A 16,370-nucleotide genomic window follows, 5' to 3' on the forward strand; every position below is an offset into this window, starting at 1 on the left:
TCTGTTTGTCATGGAGGTTCTGTGTGGAAAGTTTGCCCCAATTCTGTCGTTCGTGGGGTTCAGAATCCTCTTTGATTGTAGGAAAACTATAAATCCCAGTAACGACAACTCCCAAATGTCAAGGTCTATTTCCCCCAAACTCCATCTGTGTTCCTAGTTGGGCATATGGAACATTCGTGCCAAGTTTGGTCCAGATCCATCATTGTTTGATTCCACAGTGTTCTCTGGATTTAGGTGAACTACAACTCCCAAGCTGGCTTCTCAGACAAGGAGGGCTATTTCTGAGACTCCAAGCCAGGAGGGGAGAGCAAAAGTCAAGGTCTGTTTCCCCCAAATTCCACCAGTATTCACATTTGGGCATATTGGTCCACATCCATCCTTGTTTGAGTCCACAGTGCTCTCTGGATGTAGGTGAACTACAACTCCCAAACTCAAGGTCAATGCCCACCAAACCCTTCTAGTGTTTTCTGTTGGTCGTGGGAGTCCTGTATGCCATGTTTGGTTCAATTCCATCATTGGTGGAGTTCAGAATGCTCTTTGATTGTAGGTGAACTACAAATCCCAGCAACTACAACTCCCAAATGACAAAATCAATTTTTTGAGTGAAGGACATACATTGGGTTGTTAGGTGTCTTGTCTCCAAATTTGGTGTCAATTCGTCCAGTGGTTTTTGAGTTATGTTAATCCCACAAACGAGCATTACGTTTTTATTTCTATAGATATATGTATTTCTCTGCTGGCTCTTTTGCTGGCCTGAGAGCACAACCTCATAGCCATTATCCCCATCCGCACTACACTCCCATTCCATGCTTAATCCCGTGTGCTTTGGCCTGTGAAAGGCTTATGGGGGGGGGGGGGAGTGTAAGGGGGGGGAATTGAAGCAGGGGGCGGCAAGCGGTAGAAAATCAATACCAATTACTGGTGCCCAGAACTGGAATTGCAGCATATGTTTACGCTAAATCAGGCAATCTATCTTCATCTCAGCCCCGTAATGAAGCACGCCAATCTGGGGGTGGGGGGAGGCTTTTTTGAGTGGGGGGGGGGAGAGGGAGCGAGTGCCTCTTAGATGAATGACAGGTTTGGGGGCAAATGGAGAAAGCGGGGGGGGGGGCGGGGACCCTGGCTTTCTGTGCTGGATGATATGGAGATGTATTGGACAAGGGAGGCGCATCAGAGGCAGAATGGAGCATGCATGCCTCCCTCTGTGTGTACAGTTCTTGTCATTATGAGCATTATCTCCATCGAAAGCAAGCCGTATGAGGACGGATGGGAGGGATCGGGCAATTTTGTCACCGCAGAGTCATGCAAGATTAAGCAAGGGGACGCAAAAGAGGCAAGCGGGTGTGTTTTTCAGCTTTGCCGGGGCCACCAAGAGCTGTTTTGCAAATGCAGGACCATTCCCATCAAATATATTGTAGGGTTGCTGTAGGTTTTTTCGGGCTATATGGCCATGGTCTAGAGCAGAGTTTCTCAACCTGGGGGTCAGGACCCTTGAAGGGGTCGTGAGGGGGTGTCAAAAGGGTCGCCAAAGACCATCAGAAAACATTGTATTTTCTGTTGGTCATTGGGATTCTGTGTGAGAAATTTGACCCAATTCTATTGTGGGTCGAGTTCAGAATGCTCTTTGATTGTAGGTGAACTATAAATCCCAACAACTACAACTGCCAAATGTCAAGGTCTATTTTCCCCAGACTCCACCAGTGTTCACATTTGGGCATATTATTTGTGCCAAGTTTGGTCCAGATTCATCATTGCATGAATCCACAGCACTCCTCTGCATATAGGTGAACTATAACTCCCAAACTCAAGGTCAATGCCCACCAAACACTTCCAGTGTTTTATGTTGGTCATGGGAGTTCTGTGTGCCAAGTTCGGTTTAAATCCATCGCTGGTGGAGTTCAGAATGCTCTTTGATTATAAGTGAACTATAAATCCCAGCAACTACAACTCCCAAATTACAAAATCAATCCTCCCCCCAACCCCACTAGCATTCACATTTGGACATATTGGGTATTTGTGCTCAATTTAGTGCAGTGAATGAAAATCCATCCTGCATATCAGATATTTACATTACGATTTATGACAGTAGTAAAATGACAAGTATCAAGTAGCAATGAAAACAATAATATGGTTGGGGGTCACCACAACATATGGAACTGCATTAAGGGGTCACAGCATTAGCAAGGTTGAGAACCTCTGGTCTAGAGGCATTCTCTCCTGACATTTCCCCTGCATCTATGGCAAGCATCCTCAGAGGTCGTGAGGTCTGTTGGAAGTAGGAAAATGGGTTTATATATCCGTGGAATGACCAGGGTGGGACAAAAGACTCTTGTCTGCTGGAGTTAGGCGTGAAGGTTTCAACTGTCTTAATTAGCATTTGATGGCTTGACAGTGCCTGGGGGAATCTTTTGTTGAGAGATGATTAGATGTGCCTGATTGTTTACTCTCTGTTGTTTTGCTGTTGTAATTTTAGAGTTTTTTTTTAATATGGGTAGCCAGATTTTGTTCATTTTCATGTTGAAATTGTCCACATGCTTGTGGATTTCAGTGGCTTCTCTGTGTAGTCTGACAAGGTGGTTGTGAGAGTGGTCCAGCATTTCTGTGTCCTCAAATAATCTGCTGTGTCCAGGTTGGCTCATCAGGTGCTCTGCTATGGCTGACTTCTCTGGCTGAAGGAGTCTGAAATGCCTTTCATGTTCCTTGATTCGTGTCTGGGCAATGCTGCTGCACGTGGTGGTCCCTACGTAGACTTGTCCACAGCTGCATGGTTGAGACTCCTGCAGAAGTGTCTTTTGTCCCACCCTGGTCATTCCACAGATATATAAACCCATTTTCCTACTTCCAACAGACCTCACCACCTCTGAGGATGCTTGCCATAGATGCAGGCAAAACGTCAGGAGAGAATGCTTCTAGACCATGGCCATATAGCCTGAAAAAACCTACAACAACCCAGTGATTCTGGCCATGAAAGCCTTCGATAATAAATATATTGTAGTCATAGATTATTGGAAACTTCCCTATTTACTTGCATCTAATGCTCAGCTTTGTTGGCTAAATTAAATCCCCCCTTTATTTTTATTTATTGTGTCAGGAGCAAACCAAACAGTTGTATTGCATTTTTAAACAAACAAACAGACAGACAAAACACAAAGTTTGCAAGCTTGGTAGTTGATTAAATGTCCTTTGACCAGTATCTGGCCCCTTGGAGTGCCTCTGGGGTTGCCGCAAGAAGGTCCTCCCTGGTGCATGTGGCAGGGCTCAGGGTGCATTGCAGCAGGTGGTCAGTAGTTTGCTCTTCTCCGCACTCGCAGGTCGAGGATTCCACTTTGTGGCCCCATTTCTTGAGGTTGGCTCTGCATCTCGTGGTGCCAGAGCGCAGTCTGTTCAGTGCCTTCCAAGTTGCGCAGTCTTCTGTGTGCCCAGGGGGGAGTCTCTCATTTTTTTATCAGCCATTGATTGAGGTTCTGGGTTTGAGCCTGCCACTTTTGGACTCTCGCTTGCTGAGGTGTTCCAGCAAGTGTCTCTGTAGATCTTAGAAAACTATTTCTAGATTTAAGTCGTTGACGTGCTGGCTAATAGCCAAACAAGGGATGAGCTGGAGATGTCTCTGCCTTGGTCCTTTCACTATTGGCTGCTACTTCCCGGCAGATGTCAGGTGGTGCAATATCGGCTAGGCAGTGTAATTTCTCCAGTGGTGTAGGGCGCAGACACCCTGTGATAATGTGGCATGTCTCATTAAGAGCCACATCCACTGTTTTAGCGTGGTGAGATGTGTTCCACACTGGGCATGCATACTCAGCAGCAGAGTAGTATAACGCAAGGGCAGATGTCTTCACTGTGTCTGGTTGTGATCCCCAGGTTGTGCCAGTCAGCTTTTGAATGATATTGTTTCTAGCACCCACTTTTTGCTTGATGTTCAGGTAGTGCTTCTTGTAGGTCAGAGCACGGTCCAGAGTGACTCCCAGGTACTTGTGTGCACTGCAATGCTCCAGAGGGATTCCTTCCCAGGTAATAATCCTCAGAGCTCGGGGTGCTTGTCTGTTCTTAAGGTGAAAAGCACATGTCTGTGTTTTAGATGGGTTAGGGATCAGCTGGTTTTCCCTATAATAGGTGGTAAGGGCACCTAGAGCTTCTGTTCTACCATTTCAAAGCCCTCCTCTGGACACATTCCAGCTTCTCAACATCTCTCTTCAATTGTGGTGCCCAGAACTGGACACAGTGTGATTCCAGGTGTGGTCTGACCAAGGCAGAATGGGGAGCATGATTCCCCTGGATCTAGACACTAGACTCCTATATATGTGTATATATATGTATCTCTGTGTTTATATTAAAGCAAAAGCCACCCAAATGGACTCTCTTGGTAGTTTGTTGTTTCCCATTGCATCCTCATGTCTTTTTCTTTCTGCCCACAGCCCTGAATGAGCCCACCATTGACTACGGGTTCCAGCGTTTGCAGAAGGTGATCCCTCGGCACCCCGGAGACCCCGAGCGCTTGCCAAAGGTAGCGTTATTTCCCATTCTCTTTTGAGAAATTTCACCACGCATTGTGTTTTCTCCCAGCAACTGAAATAGGGTGAGCTTTGCAAGAAAGAAGCTTGCAGCTGGCTCAGTAAAGTTCCACTTCGACCCCCTCCACACAGCTGTATAAAATCCACATTGAACTGGATTATATGGCAGTGTGGACTCAGATAAACCAGTTCAAGGTGGATAATCCATGATGGATTATCTGCCTTGATATTCTAGGTTATATTCTAGGTTATATGGCTGCATGGAAGGCAGCCCGGGTTGGAGTGGGTTTCCAACCAATTGTGTGTAGCCTGTTGTCGACCTTTGCAACTGTCAAGTAGGAAAATAAGGTACCACCTTAAAGTGTGGGGAGGCTAAATTAACTGATTTATGATGCCATAAAGAAGACTCCAGCAAAGCATTCCGGCGGGGAAGCATGCGGGGAATGCGGAAGTGCTTCATCAGCGTCGCAGATGGACCATGAAAGCGACAGCTCCCCTGGCGGCCAGAAAAAAGTTAAATAGCCTCTGTGTATGTCTGTACATGTTTGTATGTCAAAAATTGGCATTGAATGTTTGCCATATATGTGTACACTGTAATCCGCCCTGAGTCCCCTGCAGGGTGAGAAGAAGGGCGGAATATAAAAGCTGTAAATAAATAAATAAATAAATAAATAAGGCAGTGACATCTCTGGCCCATCCCCTGTTTGGATATCAGCCAGCACTCCAACGACTTAAATCAAGATGCAACTTCCTAAGATCTACAGAGATACTCACAGGAACACCTCAGCAAGCAAGAGTCCAAAAGTGGCAGGCTCAAACCAAGAACCTCACTCAATGGCTGATTCCAAATGAGAGACTCCCCACTGGGCACACAGAAGACAAGGCAACTTGGAAGGCGCTGAACAAACTATGTCCTGGCTTCACGAGATGCAGAGCCAATCTTAAGAAGTGTGGAGAAGAGCAAACCACAGACTACCTACTACAATGCAACCTGAGCCCTGCCACATGGACAATGGAGGACCTTCTTATAGCAAAACCAGAGGCACTCCAAGTGGCCAGCTTCTAGTCAAAGGACATTTAATAGAATGCCAAGTTTGCAAAAGTTTGTTTTTTGGCTTTTTTCAAAGACAGTACAACTGCTTGGTTCGCTCCTGATATCTATATAAATAAAAATGTAATGTTCGTTTGTGGGATTAACAGAACTCAAAAACCACTGGGGGAATTGTCACCAAATTTGGACACAAGACACCTAACAACCCAAGGTATGCCCTTCACTCATAAAAACACTGAAAAACACAGCAGAAGGGACTTAAAATGCCCCAAAAAGCTAAATGACGAAAAGCTAAATGACAATACAGAAAAGAGGGAAGAAAGAGGGAGGGAAGGGGAGAAAAAATAAAGAAAGAGAGAGAAAGAAAAAGAAAAGAAAGAAGGAAAGGGAGAAGGAAGTATGGAAGCAAAGAGAGAAGGAAGGAAGGAAAGATGCAGAGAAGGAAGAAAGGAGAGAAAGGGAGGGGGGAAAGAGGGAAGAAAGGAAAGATAGAGAAGGAAGGAAGGAGATAAGGAAAGAAAAAAGGGAAAGAAGGAAGGAAAGAGGGAGCAAAGGAAGGGGGGAAGATGTAGAGAAAGAGGGAAGGAAGTAAAGAAGGAAAGAGAGAAGGAAGAAAAGAGAGACAGCAGAAGAGAAAGAAAAAGGGGAAAGGAAGAGAAGAGATAGAGAAGGAAGGAAGAAGAGAAGGAAAGATGGGAAGGAAGGAGGGAGTAAAGGAAGGAGAGAAAGAGGGAGGGAACAAAAAGGGGGAAGGAAGGAAAGTTAGAGAAGGAAGGAAGGAGATAAGGAAAGAAAAAAGGGAAAGAAGGAAGGAAAGAGGGAGCAAAGGAAGGGGGAAAGATGTAGAGAAAGAGGGAGGGAAGGAAAGAAGGAAAGAAAGAAGGAAGAAAAGAGAGACAGCAGAAGAGAAAGAAAAAGGGGAAAGGAAGAGAAGAGATAGAGAAGGAAGGAAGAAGAGAAGGAAAGATGGGAAGGAAGGAGGGAGTAAAGGAAGGAGAGAAAGAGGGAGGGAACGAAAAAGGGGGAAGGAAGGAAAGTTAGAGAAGGAAGGAAGGAGATAAGGAAAGAAAAAAGGGAAAGAAGGAAGGAAAGAGGGAGCAAAGGAAGAGGGAAAGATGTAAAGAAAGAGGGAGGGAAGGAAAGAAGGAAAGAGAGAAGGGAGAAAAGAGAGACAGCAGAAGAGAAAGAAAAGGGGGAAAGGAAGAAAAGAGATAGAGAAGGAAGGAAGAAGAGAAGGAAAGATGGGAAGGAAGGAGGGAGTAAAGGAAGGAGAGAAAGAGGGAGGGAACAAAAAGGGGGAAGGAAGGAAAGTTAGAGAAGGAAGGAAGGAGATAAGGAAAGAAAAAAGGGAAAGAAGGAAGGAAAGAGGGAGCAAAGGAAGGGGGAAAGATGTAGAGAAAGAGGGAGGGAAGGAAAGAAGGAAAGAGAGAAGGGAGAAAAGAGAGACAGCAGAAGAGAAAGAAAAAGGGGAAAGGAAGAGAAGAGATAGAGAAGGAAGGAAGAAGAGAAGGAAAGATGGGAAGGAAGGAGGGAGTAAAGGAAGGAGGGAAAGAAGGAGAGAAAGAGGGAGGGAACAAAAAAGGGGGAAGGAAGGAAAGTTAGAGAAGGAAGGAAGGAGATAAGGAAAGAAAAAAGGGAAAGAAGGAAGGAAAGAGGGAGCAAAGGAAGGGGGAAAGATGTAGAGAAAGAGGGAGGGAAGGAAAGAAGGAAAGAAAGAAGGAAGAAAAGAGAGACAGCAGAAGAGAAAGAAAAAGGGGAAAGGAAGAGAAGAGATAGAGAAGGAAGGAAGAAGAGAAGGAAAGATGGGAAGGAAGGAGGGAGTAAAGGAAGGAGAGAAAGAGGGAGGGAACGAAAAAGGGGGAAGGAAGGAAAGTTAGAGAAGGAAGGAAGGAGATAAGGAAAGAAAAAAGGGAAAGAAGGAAGGAAAGAGGGAGCAAAGGAAGAGGGAAAGATGTAAAGAAAGAGGGAGGGAAGGAAAGAAGGAAAGAGAGAAGGGAGAAAAGAGAGACAGCAGAAGAGAAAGAAAAGGGGGAAAGGAAGAAAAGAGATAGAGAAGGAAGGAAGAAGAGAAGGAAAGATGGGAAGGAAGGAGGGAGTAAAGGAAGGAGAGAAAGAGGGAGGGAACAAAAAGGGGGAAGGAAGGAAAGTTAGAGAAGGAAGGAAGGAGATAAGGAAAGAAAAAAGGGAAAGAAGGAAGGAAAGAGGGAGCAAAGGAAGGGGGAAAGGTGTAGAGAAAGAGGGAGGGAAGGAAAGAAGGAAAGAAAGAAGGAAGAAAAGAGAGACAGCAGAAGAGAAAGAAAAAGGGGAAAGGAAGAGAAGAGATAGAGAAGGAAGGAAGAAGAGAAGGAAAGATGGGAAGGAAGGAGGGAGTAAAGGAAGGAGAGAAAGAGGGAGGGAACGAAAAAGGGGGAAGGAAGGAAAGTTAGAGAAGGAAGGAAGGAGATAAGGAAAGAAAAAAGGGAAAGAAGGAAGGAAAGAGGGAGCAAAGGAAGAGGGAAAGATGTAGAGAAAGAGGGAGGGAAGGAAAGAAGGAAAGAGAGAAGGGAGAAAAGAGAGACAGCAGAAAAGAAAGAAAAGGGGGAAAGGAAGAAAAGAGATAGAGAAAGAAGGAAGAAGAGAAGGAAAGATGGGAAGGAAGGAGGGAGTAAAGGAAGGAGAGAAAGAGGGAGGGAACGAAAAAGGGGGAAGGAAGGAAAGTTAGAGAAGGAAGGAAGGAGATAAGGAAAGAAAAAAGGGAAAGAAGGAAGGAAAGAGGGAGCAAAGGAAGGGGGAAAGATGTAGAGAAAGAGGGAGGGAAGGAAAGAAGGAAAGAAAGAAGGAAGAAAAGAGAGACAGCAGAAGAGAAAGAAAAAGGGGAAAGGAAGAGAAGAGATAGAGAAGGAAGGAAGAAGAGAAGGAAAGATGGGAAGGAAGGAGGGAGTAAAGGAAGGAGAGAAAGAGGGAGGGAACGAAAAAGGGGGAAGGAAGGAAAGTTAGAGAAGGAAGGAAGGAGATAAGGAAAGAAAAAAGGGAAAGAAGGAAGGAAAGAGGGAGCAAAGGAAGAGGGAAAGATGTAAAGAAAGAGGGAGGGAAGGAAAGAAGGAAAGAGAGAAGGGAGAAAAGAGAGACAGCAGAAGAGAAAGAAAAGGGGGAAAGGAAGAAAAGAGATAGAGAAGGAAGGAAGAAGAGAAGGAAAGATGGGAAGGAAGGAGGGAGTAAAGGAAGGAGAGAAAGAGGGAGGGAACGAAAAAGGGGGAAGGAAGGAAAGTTAGAGAAGGAAGGAAGGAGATAAGGAAAGAAAAAAGGGAAAGAAGGAAGGAAAGAGGGAGCAAAGGAAGGGGGAAAGATGTAGAGAAAGAGGGAGGGAAGGAAAGAAGGAAAGAGAGAAGGGAGAAAAGAGAGACAGCAGAAGAGAAAGAAAAAGGGGAAAGGAAGAGAAGAGATAGAGAAGGAAGGAAGAAGAGAAGGAAAGATGGGAAGGAAGGAGGGAGTAAAGGAAGGAGGGAAAGAAGGAGAGAAAGAGGGAGGGAACAAAAAAGGGGGAAGGAAGGAAAGTTAGAGAAGGAAGGAAGGAGATAAGGAAAGAAAAAAGGGAAAGAAGGAAGGAAAGAGGGAGCAAAGGAAGGGGGAAAGATGTAGAGAAAGAGGGAGGGAAGGAAAGAAGGAAAGAAAGAAGGAAGAAAAGAGAGACAGCAGAAGAGAAAGAAAAAGGGGAAAGGAAGAGAAGAGATAGAGAAGGAAGGAAGAAGAGAAGGAAAGATGGGAAGGAAGGAGGGAGTAAAGGAAGGAGAGAAAGAGGGAGGGAACGAAAAAGGGGGAAGGAAGGAAAGTTAGAGAAGGAAGGAAGGAGATAAGGAAAGAAAAAAGGGAAAGAAGGAAGGAAAGAGGGAGCAAAGGAAGAGGGAAAGATGTAAAGAAAGAGGGAGGGAAGGAAAGAAGGAAAGAGAGAAGGGAGAAAAGAGAGACAGCAGAAGAGAAAGAAAAGGGGGAAAGGAAGAAAAGAGATAGAGAAGGAAGGAAGAAGAGAAGGAAAGATGGGAAGGAAGGAGGGAGTAAAGGAAGGAGAGAAAGAGGGAGGGAACAAAAAGGGGGAAGGAAGGAAAGTTAGAGAAGGAAGGAAGGAGATAAGGAAAGAAAAAAGGGAAAGAAGGAAGGAAAGAGGGAGCAAAGGAAGGGGGAAAGGTGTAGAGAAAGAGGGAGGGAAGGAAAGAAGGAAAGAAAGAAGGAAGAAAAGAGAGACAGCAGAAGAGAAAGAAAAAGGGGAAAGGAAGAGAAGAGATAGAGAAGGAAGGAAGAAGAGAAGGAAAGATGGGAAGGAAGGAGGGAGTAAAGGAAGGAGAGAAAGAGGGAGGGAACGAAAAAGGGGGAAGGAAGGAAAGTTAGAGAAGGAAGGAAGGAGATAAGGAAAGAAAAAAGGGAAAGAAGGAAGGAAAGAGGGAGCAAAGGAAGAGGGAAAGATGTAGAGAAAGAGGGAGGGAAGGAAAGAAGGAAAGAGAGAAGGAAGAAAAGAGAGACAGCAGAAGAGAAAGAAAAAGGGGAAAGGAAGAGAAGAGATAGAGAAGGAAGGAAGAAGAGAAGGAAAGATGGGAAGGAAGGAGGGAGTAAAGGAAGGAGGGAAAGAAGGAGAGAAAGAGGGAGGGAACAAAAAAGGGGGAAGGAAGGAAAGTTAGAGAAGGAAGGAAGGAGATAAGGAAAGAAAAAAGGGAAAGAAGGAAGGAAAGAGGGAGCAAAGGAAGAGGGAAAGATGTAGAGAAAGAGGGAGGGAAGGAAAGAAGGAAAGAAAGAAGGAAGAAAAGAGAGACAGCAGAAGAGAAAGAAAAAGGGGAAAGGAAGAGAAGAGATAGAGAAGGAAGGAAAAAGAGAAGGAAAGATGGGAAGGAAGGGAGGAAAGAGGGAGTGAAGGAAGGAGGGAAAGAAGGAGAGAAAGAGGGAAGTTTGGCCACAGCAAAGCGTGGCGGTTACAGCTAGTGATAAATAAATAAATAAAATAATATTTCTTCCTGCCCTTTTTTTATCCTTTCAGAGGTATGTTTTTGGTGGAACTAGAAATGCTAATCTATGTGGATCTTGTATTAAGACATATTATAGTTGATGCAAGAGGTGCATCAAGAGTTATTATATCCCACAGACTTCAGAAATGATGGGACGCAGGTGCTGGGAGTGGGTCAGTTCTCCACCTGCGTGCCTCTCTCTGCAAGTACAAACACCGGCTCAAAGGAGACCCTTCAAGTGGACTGGAGAGGTGGCTGTTTTCTTCCTCTGTCCTTGTCCGAAGTGTCGCTAATGCCTCTGGGCAGGGAACAGATGCCGGGGAGAAGGGAGGACCTCAGATGGAGAGTGACAGCAGGAAGCGCACACCAAATTGGAGCCATTTATCACAGGATGACAAGCCCGCCGTGGCGACAACAGACCCCTGGCTCTGAAAATGGGGTGCTACAGCCGGATCAGGGGCTATTAGGAAAAGTTGTATGCTTTGGTCCAGAGTTATCATAATCCTCCACTCCTTTGGCAATCCTGAAGCCTAAATTTTGTCAGAATCTGAAAGTTGGAAGGGATTCTCTTCTGCTCCACAGCAATCCGCAATCCACACCTTCCTGACAGATGGTCATTCAGCTTTTGTTGGAAAAAAACCTCCAGAGAAGGAGACTCCACAAACCCCAAGGGATCTCCAAAGGCCATCCAGTACAGTCCAATTCTGCTACAGAGAAATCCACCATTCAAGCCTTCCCAACAGATGTCCATTCAGCCTCAATTGGAAGAAAACTGCACTAGATTCTCAGGCAGTCTGTAGTCCATTCGAGTTGGAAGGACATCCAGTCTAAGCCCATTCTGCCAGGCAGGAATACAAAATCCAAGGCCTCCTGACAGATGGCCATCTCATCTCTCTGTAAAAAACCTCCAGAGAAGGAGGCTGGATCTACACTGCCATATAAAACTCAGATTATCTGCTTTGAACTGGATTGTATTGCAATGGAGACTCATATAATCCAGTTCAAAGCAGACTGTGGATTACTGTCTGCCGCTTTGAATCCAACCCATGGGAAAAAGAAATGAATAGAGTATTATTATTGTATTGTCGAAGGCTTTCATGGCCGGAATCACTGGGTTGTTGTAGGTTTTTTTCGGGCTATATGGCCATGGTCTAGAGGCATTCTCTCCTGACGTTTCGCCTGCATCTATGGCAAGCATCCTCAGAGGATGCTTGCCATAGATGCAGGCGAAACGTCAGGAGACAATTCCTCTAGAACATGGCCATATAGCCCGAAAAAACCTACAACAACCCAGTATTATTATTATTAATATTATTATCTGTTATGATAATCTGGATTATATGTCAGTATAGATCCATTGCATTTTCCACTGTTGATATTGACAGGCTATATAACATGTCGAGAAAAAGGTGACCAAAATGGTCAAAAGTCTGGAAACCACTGATTATGAGAAACACCTTAGGGAGGTGGGCATGTTTAACCTGCAGAAGAGAAGGGAACATGAAGGCCATGTTTAAATATTAGAATCATAGAATCAAAGAGTTGGAAGAGACCTCCTGGGCCATCCAGTCCAACCCCATTCTGCCAAGAAGCAGGAATATTGCATTCAAATCACCCCTGACAGATGGCCATCCAGCCTGTTTAAAAGCTTCCAAAGAAGGAGCCTCTACCACACTCCGGGGCAGAGAGTTCCACTGCTGAATAGCTCTCCAGCTCTCTCCAGTCTCCAGGGAAGCAGAAAGGAAGCTTGCTCCCTCCTCCTCCCTGTGGCTTCCTCTCACATATTTATACATGGCTATCATATCTCCTCTCAACCTTCTCTTCTTCAGGCTAAACTTGCCCAGCTCCTTAAGCCGCTCCTCATAGGGCTTGTTCTCCAGACCCTTGATCATTTTAGTCGCCCTCCTCTGGACACATTCCAGCTTGTCAATATCTCTCTTGAATTGTGGTGCCCAGAATTGGACACAATATTCCAGGTAAAGTGGTCTAACCAAAGCGGAATAGAGCATGGGGAGCAGGACTTCCCTAGATCTAGACACTAGGCTCCTATTGATGCAGGCCAAAATCCCATTGGCTCTTTTTGCCGCCACATCACATTCTTGGCTCATGTTTAACTTGTTGTCCACGAGGACTCCAATATCTTTTTCACACGTACTGCTCTCGAGCCAGGCATCCCCCATTCTGTATCTTTGCATTTCGTTTTTTCTGCCAAAGTGGAGTATCTTGCATTTGTCCCTCTTGAACTTCATTTTGTTAGTTTTGGCCCTTCATCTCTCTAATCTGTCAAGATCGTTTTGAATCCTGCTCCTGTCCTCTGGTGTCTTGGCTCTCCCTCCCAATTTGGTGTCGTCTGCAGACTTGATGATCATGCCTTCTAGGGATCCCCAAAGGCCATCCAGTACAGTCCAATTCTGCTACAGAGAAATCCACCATTCAAGCCTTCCTGACAGATGTCCATTCAGCCTCAGTTGGAAGAAAACTCCACTAGATTCTCAGGCAATCTGTAGTCCGTTCGAGTTATTATTTATTATTTACAGCATTTCTACCCCGCTCTTCTCACCCCCACAAGGGGACTGAGAGTGGCTAACAATTCGATGCCGCAATAATTACAATTATACATGCAAAATAAAGTCATACAATATAATACATTTAAACAATATTAGTTATCCAATCATAAAGGCATTTCCATTATAACAACCGTCTCTTCCAGTTCACTGTTCAGGTGCCGTTATATCCATTGGCCAAAAGCCTGGTTCAACAACCATGTTTTCTTCTGAGACAAAGGAGGGAGGACGCCGATCTAATTTCACTGGGGAGCGAATTCCATAGATGGGGAGTCACCACCGAGAAGGCCCTGTCCCTTGTGCCCACCAGCTGCATTTGTGCAGCTGGTGGGGACAAGGGACAGGGCCTTCTCGGTGGTGACTCCCCACCTGTGGAATTCGTTTGTGCAGCTGATGGGACCAAGAGCAGGGCCTCCCTGGTAGATCTTAGACTACGAGGCGGAACGTAGAGGGAGATACGTTCAGACAAGTAAGTTGTCCGAACGTACCCCATTCTGCCAGGCAGGGATACAAAATCCAAGGCCTCCCAATAAATGGCCATCCAGCCTCTGCGTAAAAACCTCCCGAGAAGGAGGCTGGATCTACACTGCCATATAAAACCCAGATTATCTGCTTTGAACTGGATTATATTGCAATGGAGACTCATATAATCCAGTTCAAAGCAGACTGTGGATTATTGTCTCCCGCTTTGAATCCCACCCATGGGAAAAAGAAGTATAGAAATGAATAGAGTATTATTATTATTATTATTATTATTATTATTATCTGTTATAATAATCAGGATTATATGTCAGTATAGATCCAGCTGGAGACTCCACCGGCCTCACAGACGGTTGCCTTTTCCACTGTTGATATTGACAGGCTATATAACATGTCCAGAAAAGTGTGACCAAAATGGTCAAAAGTCTGGAAACCAGACTACACAGAGAAGCCATTGAAATCCACAAGAACCATGTGGACAATTTCAACAGAAAGGAGTAAACCATAAAAATGAACAAAATCTGGCTACCAGTATTTAAAAAAAAACTCTAAAATTACAACAGCACAACAACAGAGGGGAAACAAACAAGGACATCTAATAACCTCTCAACAAAAGTTTGCTCCAGGCACTGCCAGGCCATCAAACGCTAATCAAGGTGGTCAGTTGAAACATTCACACCTAGCTCCAACAGACAAGAGTCCTTTGTCCCACCCTGGTCATTCCACAGATATATAAACCCTTTTTCCTAGTTCCAACAGATCTCACAATCTCTGAGGATGCTTGCCACGGATGCAGGCGAAACGTCAGGAGAGAATGCCTCTAGAATATGGCCATATAGCCCGAAAAACCTACAACAACCCTCTGGAAACCATTGATTATGAGAAACACCTTAGGAAGGTGGGCGTATTTAACCTGCAGAAGAGAAGGGAACATGAGGGCCATGTTTAAATATTAGAAGGATGTCCCATTGAGGAGAAAGGGAAAAACTTGTTGTCTGATGCTCCAGAAACTGGGACGCAATGGAGCCAATGATGCAAATTGCATGAAAAGATATTCCATGTGAGCCTTAGGAAGAGCTTCCTGACGGTCACCAGTGAAATATAGACTGCCTCTGTCTTTGGAGGATTTTCAGCAGAGGCTGGATGGCCATCTATAGGGAGGGCTTGGATTGTGTTCTCCTGCCTTGCAGAATAGGGCTGGGCTGGATGGCCTTTAGGGTTTCTTCCAATTCTTCTGTGAGTCTATGACGGCATCGTTAAGAAATGCAGGGGGCAATGTGCCAGACCCTTGACAGAAGACCTCCTTCCATCCCACTCCCCACATCCCAGGAGAGCGATATCCGTTCTGATGTGAGCTTCTGCCTTTATGGAGCTGCCTTTCACCCCTCCCTCCTTTCCCCGAGACTTCAGAGCGGGTCTCGTCTCGGCCGGCCATTCATCATACTTAAGCTACCTGTCGTATCCGGGCTGTGATGAAACCGAGCTTCCCTTGCTGCTTTACCCCTCCGCTCCCATGTGTTTTCTGGCACTGACAGCAGGTAGACATGGTAATCATGTGCTCAGGCATGCATACATTCGCCTCACTCCAAACTAGTCGATGGGCGACACAACAGAAGGGACACAACTCATCTCTTCTCTTCTGTTGCCCCATCCATGTTGAGATGGAGATGTGCCCATTCTATAAAGCAAGGCTGGAAAGGGTTTTCTTCTAGGACCCATTTAAATAATAATAATAATTGCAATAATAATTGCAATAATAATTTTATTTCTTCTTCGTGGTTTCTGTGAAATTGCACATATGGATGTGCAAACTTCGCAGATGAGCACTCGAAGAAACATGGTTACAGGTAAGCAGCCATTCCTTCTTCTTCATGGTCTCTGTGAAATCGCACATCCATATCTGCAAATTTCACAGATAACCATTAGAAGAAACACGGTTACAGGTAAGCAACCATTCCTTCTTACCCATCTCTCTTTGTAGTTCTTTTTGGCAATCCATTGAATTTGACATTCTTTTTTCAGCATATTTAAAATATGTTGACTTTTTTGTTGTCAGTTTGCAATAGCAGCTGGACTTTTTTTTTTGCCCAGTGTGGAATATTGATATAGACATGTGTTGCACATGGATGGGCATGGAGGCACATTGTGCATAGATGCCAATGAGCATTTAGTGGAGAAACACTTGAGGTCGGTTTGGCTTCTCTACTCCAATTCCCATGAATTGTCCCCTTTTTCTGGCCAAGAAAAAGGCAAATTATTTCTTCTAGAAGTTTGGAGAAGGGACTGGTTATTGCCTTTTAAATATGTTGCACATTTAGTGGTCACAAATCCTTCGGGGACTTGTCGCTGTTATTTCCCATCAAGTCAACGTTGGGTGCATCTACACTGTTGAATTAAAGCAGTTTAATACTGTGGCTCAGGGCTATGGAATCCCCAGAGTTTTTGTTTGGCATTCGTTGGAAGATAAGGCGAAAGGCCTTGAAAAACTACAATTCCCAGGAAACAGTTGGATATTTTTGTCCATTGGTAGCACTTTAGAATCAAAGGTTGTGCATAGGATGGTATTATTTATTTATTTAAAACATGTCTATTCTGCCCTTCTCACCCCAAAGAGGACTTAGGGCGGAGCACAACATGTATACGGCAAGCATTCCATGTCGGAACATGAAATAACTATAAATATAGACAAATACTAAAATCAGTTACATCTACTATAAAACCAGTTGTTTAAAACCATCTCAAAACACCATGCTGGCTCTTCTGGGTTTTCTATTATTGCCTTATTGCACTGTCCCAA

The 16,370-nt window shown here is 44.8% G+C and overlaps 1 protein-coding gene across 2 annotated transcripts in view; it reads left to right on the top strand.

Annotated features, from left to right (window-relative positions):
* Positions 1-16,370, top strand: part of EBF4 (EBF family member 4) — a 150,835-nt gene that overhangs the window by 107,866 nt on the left and 26,599 nt on the right. For both annotated transcript variants that reach the window (XM_060779466.2, XM_067468492.1), the window contains exon 12: positions 4,413-4,501. In XM_060779466.2, the coding sequence (XP_060635449.2) occupies positions 4,413-4,501 (89 nt within the window). The remainder of the gene's footprint in view (positions 1-4,412; positions 4,502-16,370) is intronic.

Source organism: Anolis sagrei, chromosome 5 (genome assembly GCF_037176765.1).
Source record: "Anolis sagrei isolate rAnoSag1 chromosome 5, rAnoSag1.mat, whole genome shotgun sequence".
Taxonomy (NCBI): domain Eukaryota; kingdom Metazoa; phylum Chordata; class Lepidosauria; order Squamata; family Dactyloidae; genus Anolis; species Anolis sagrei.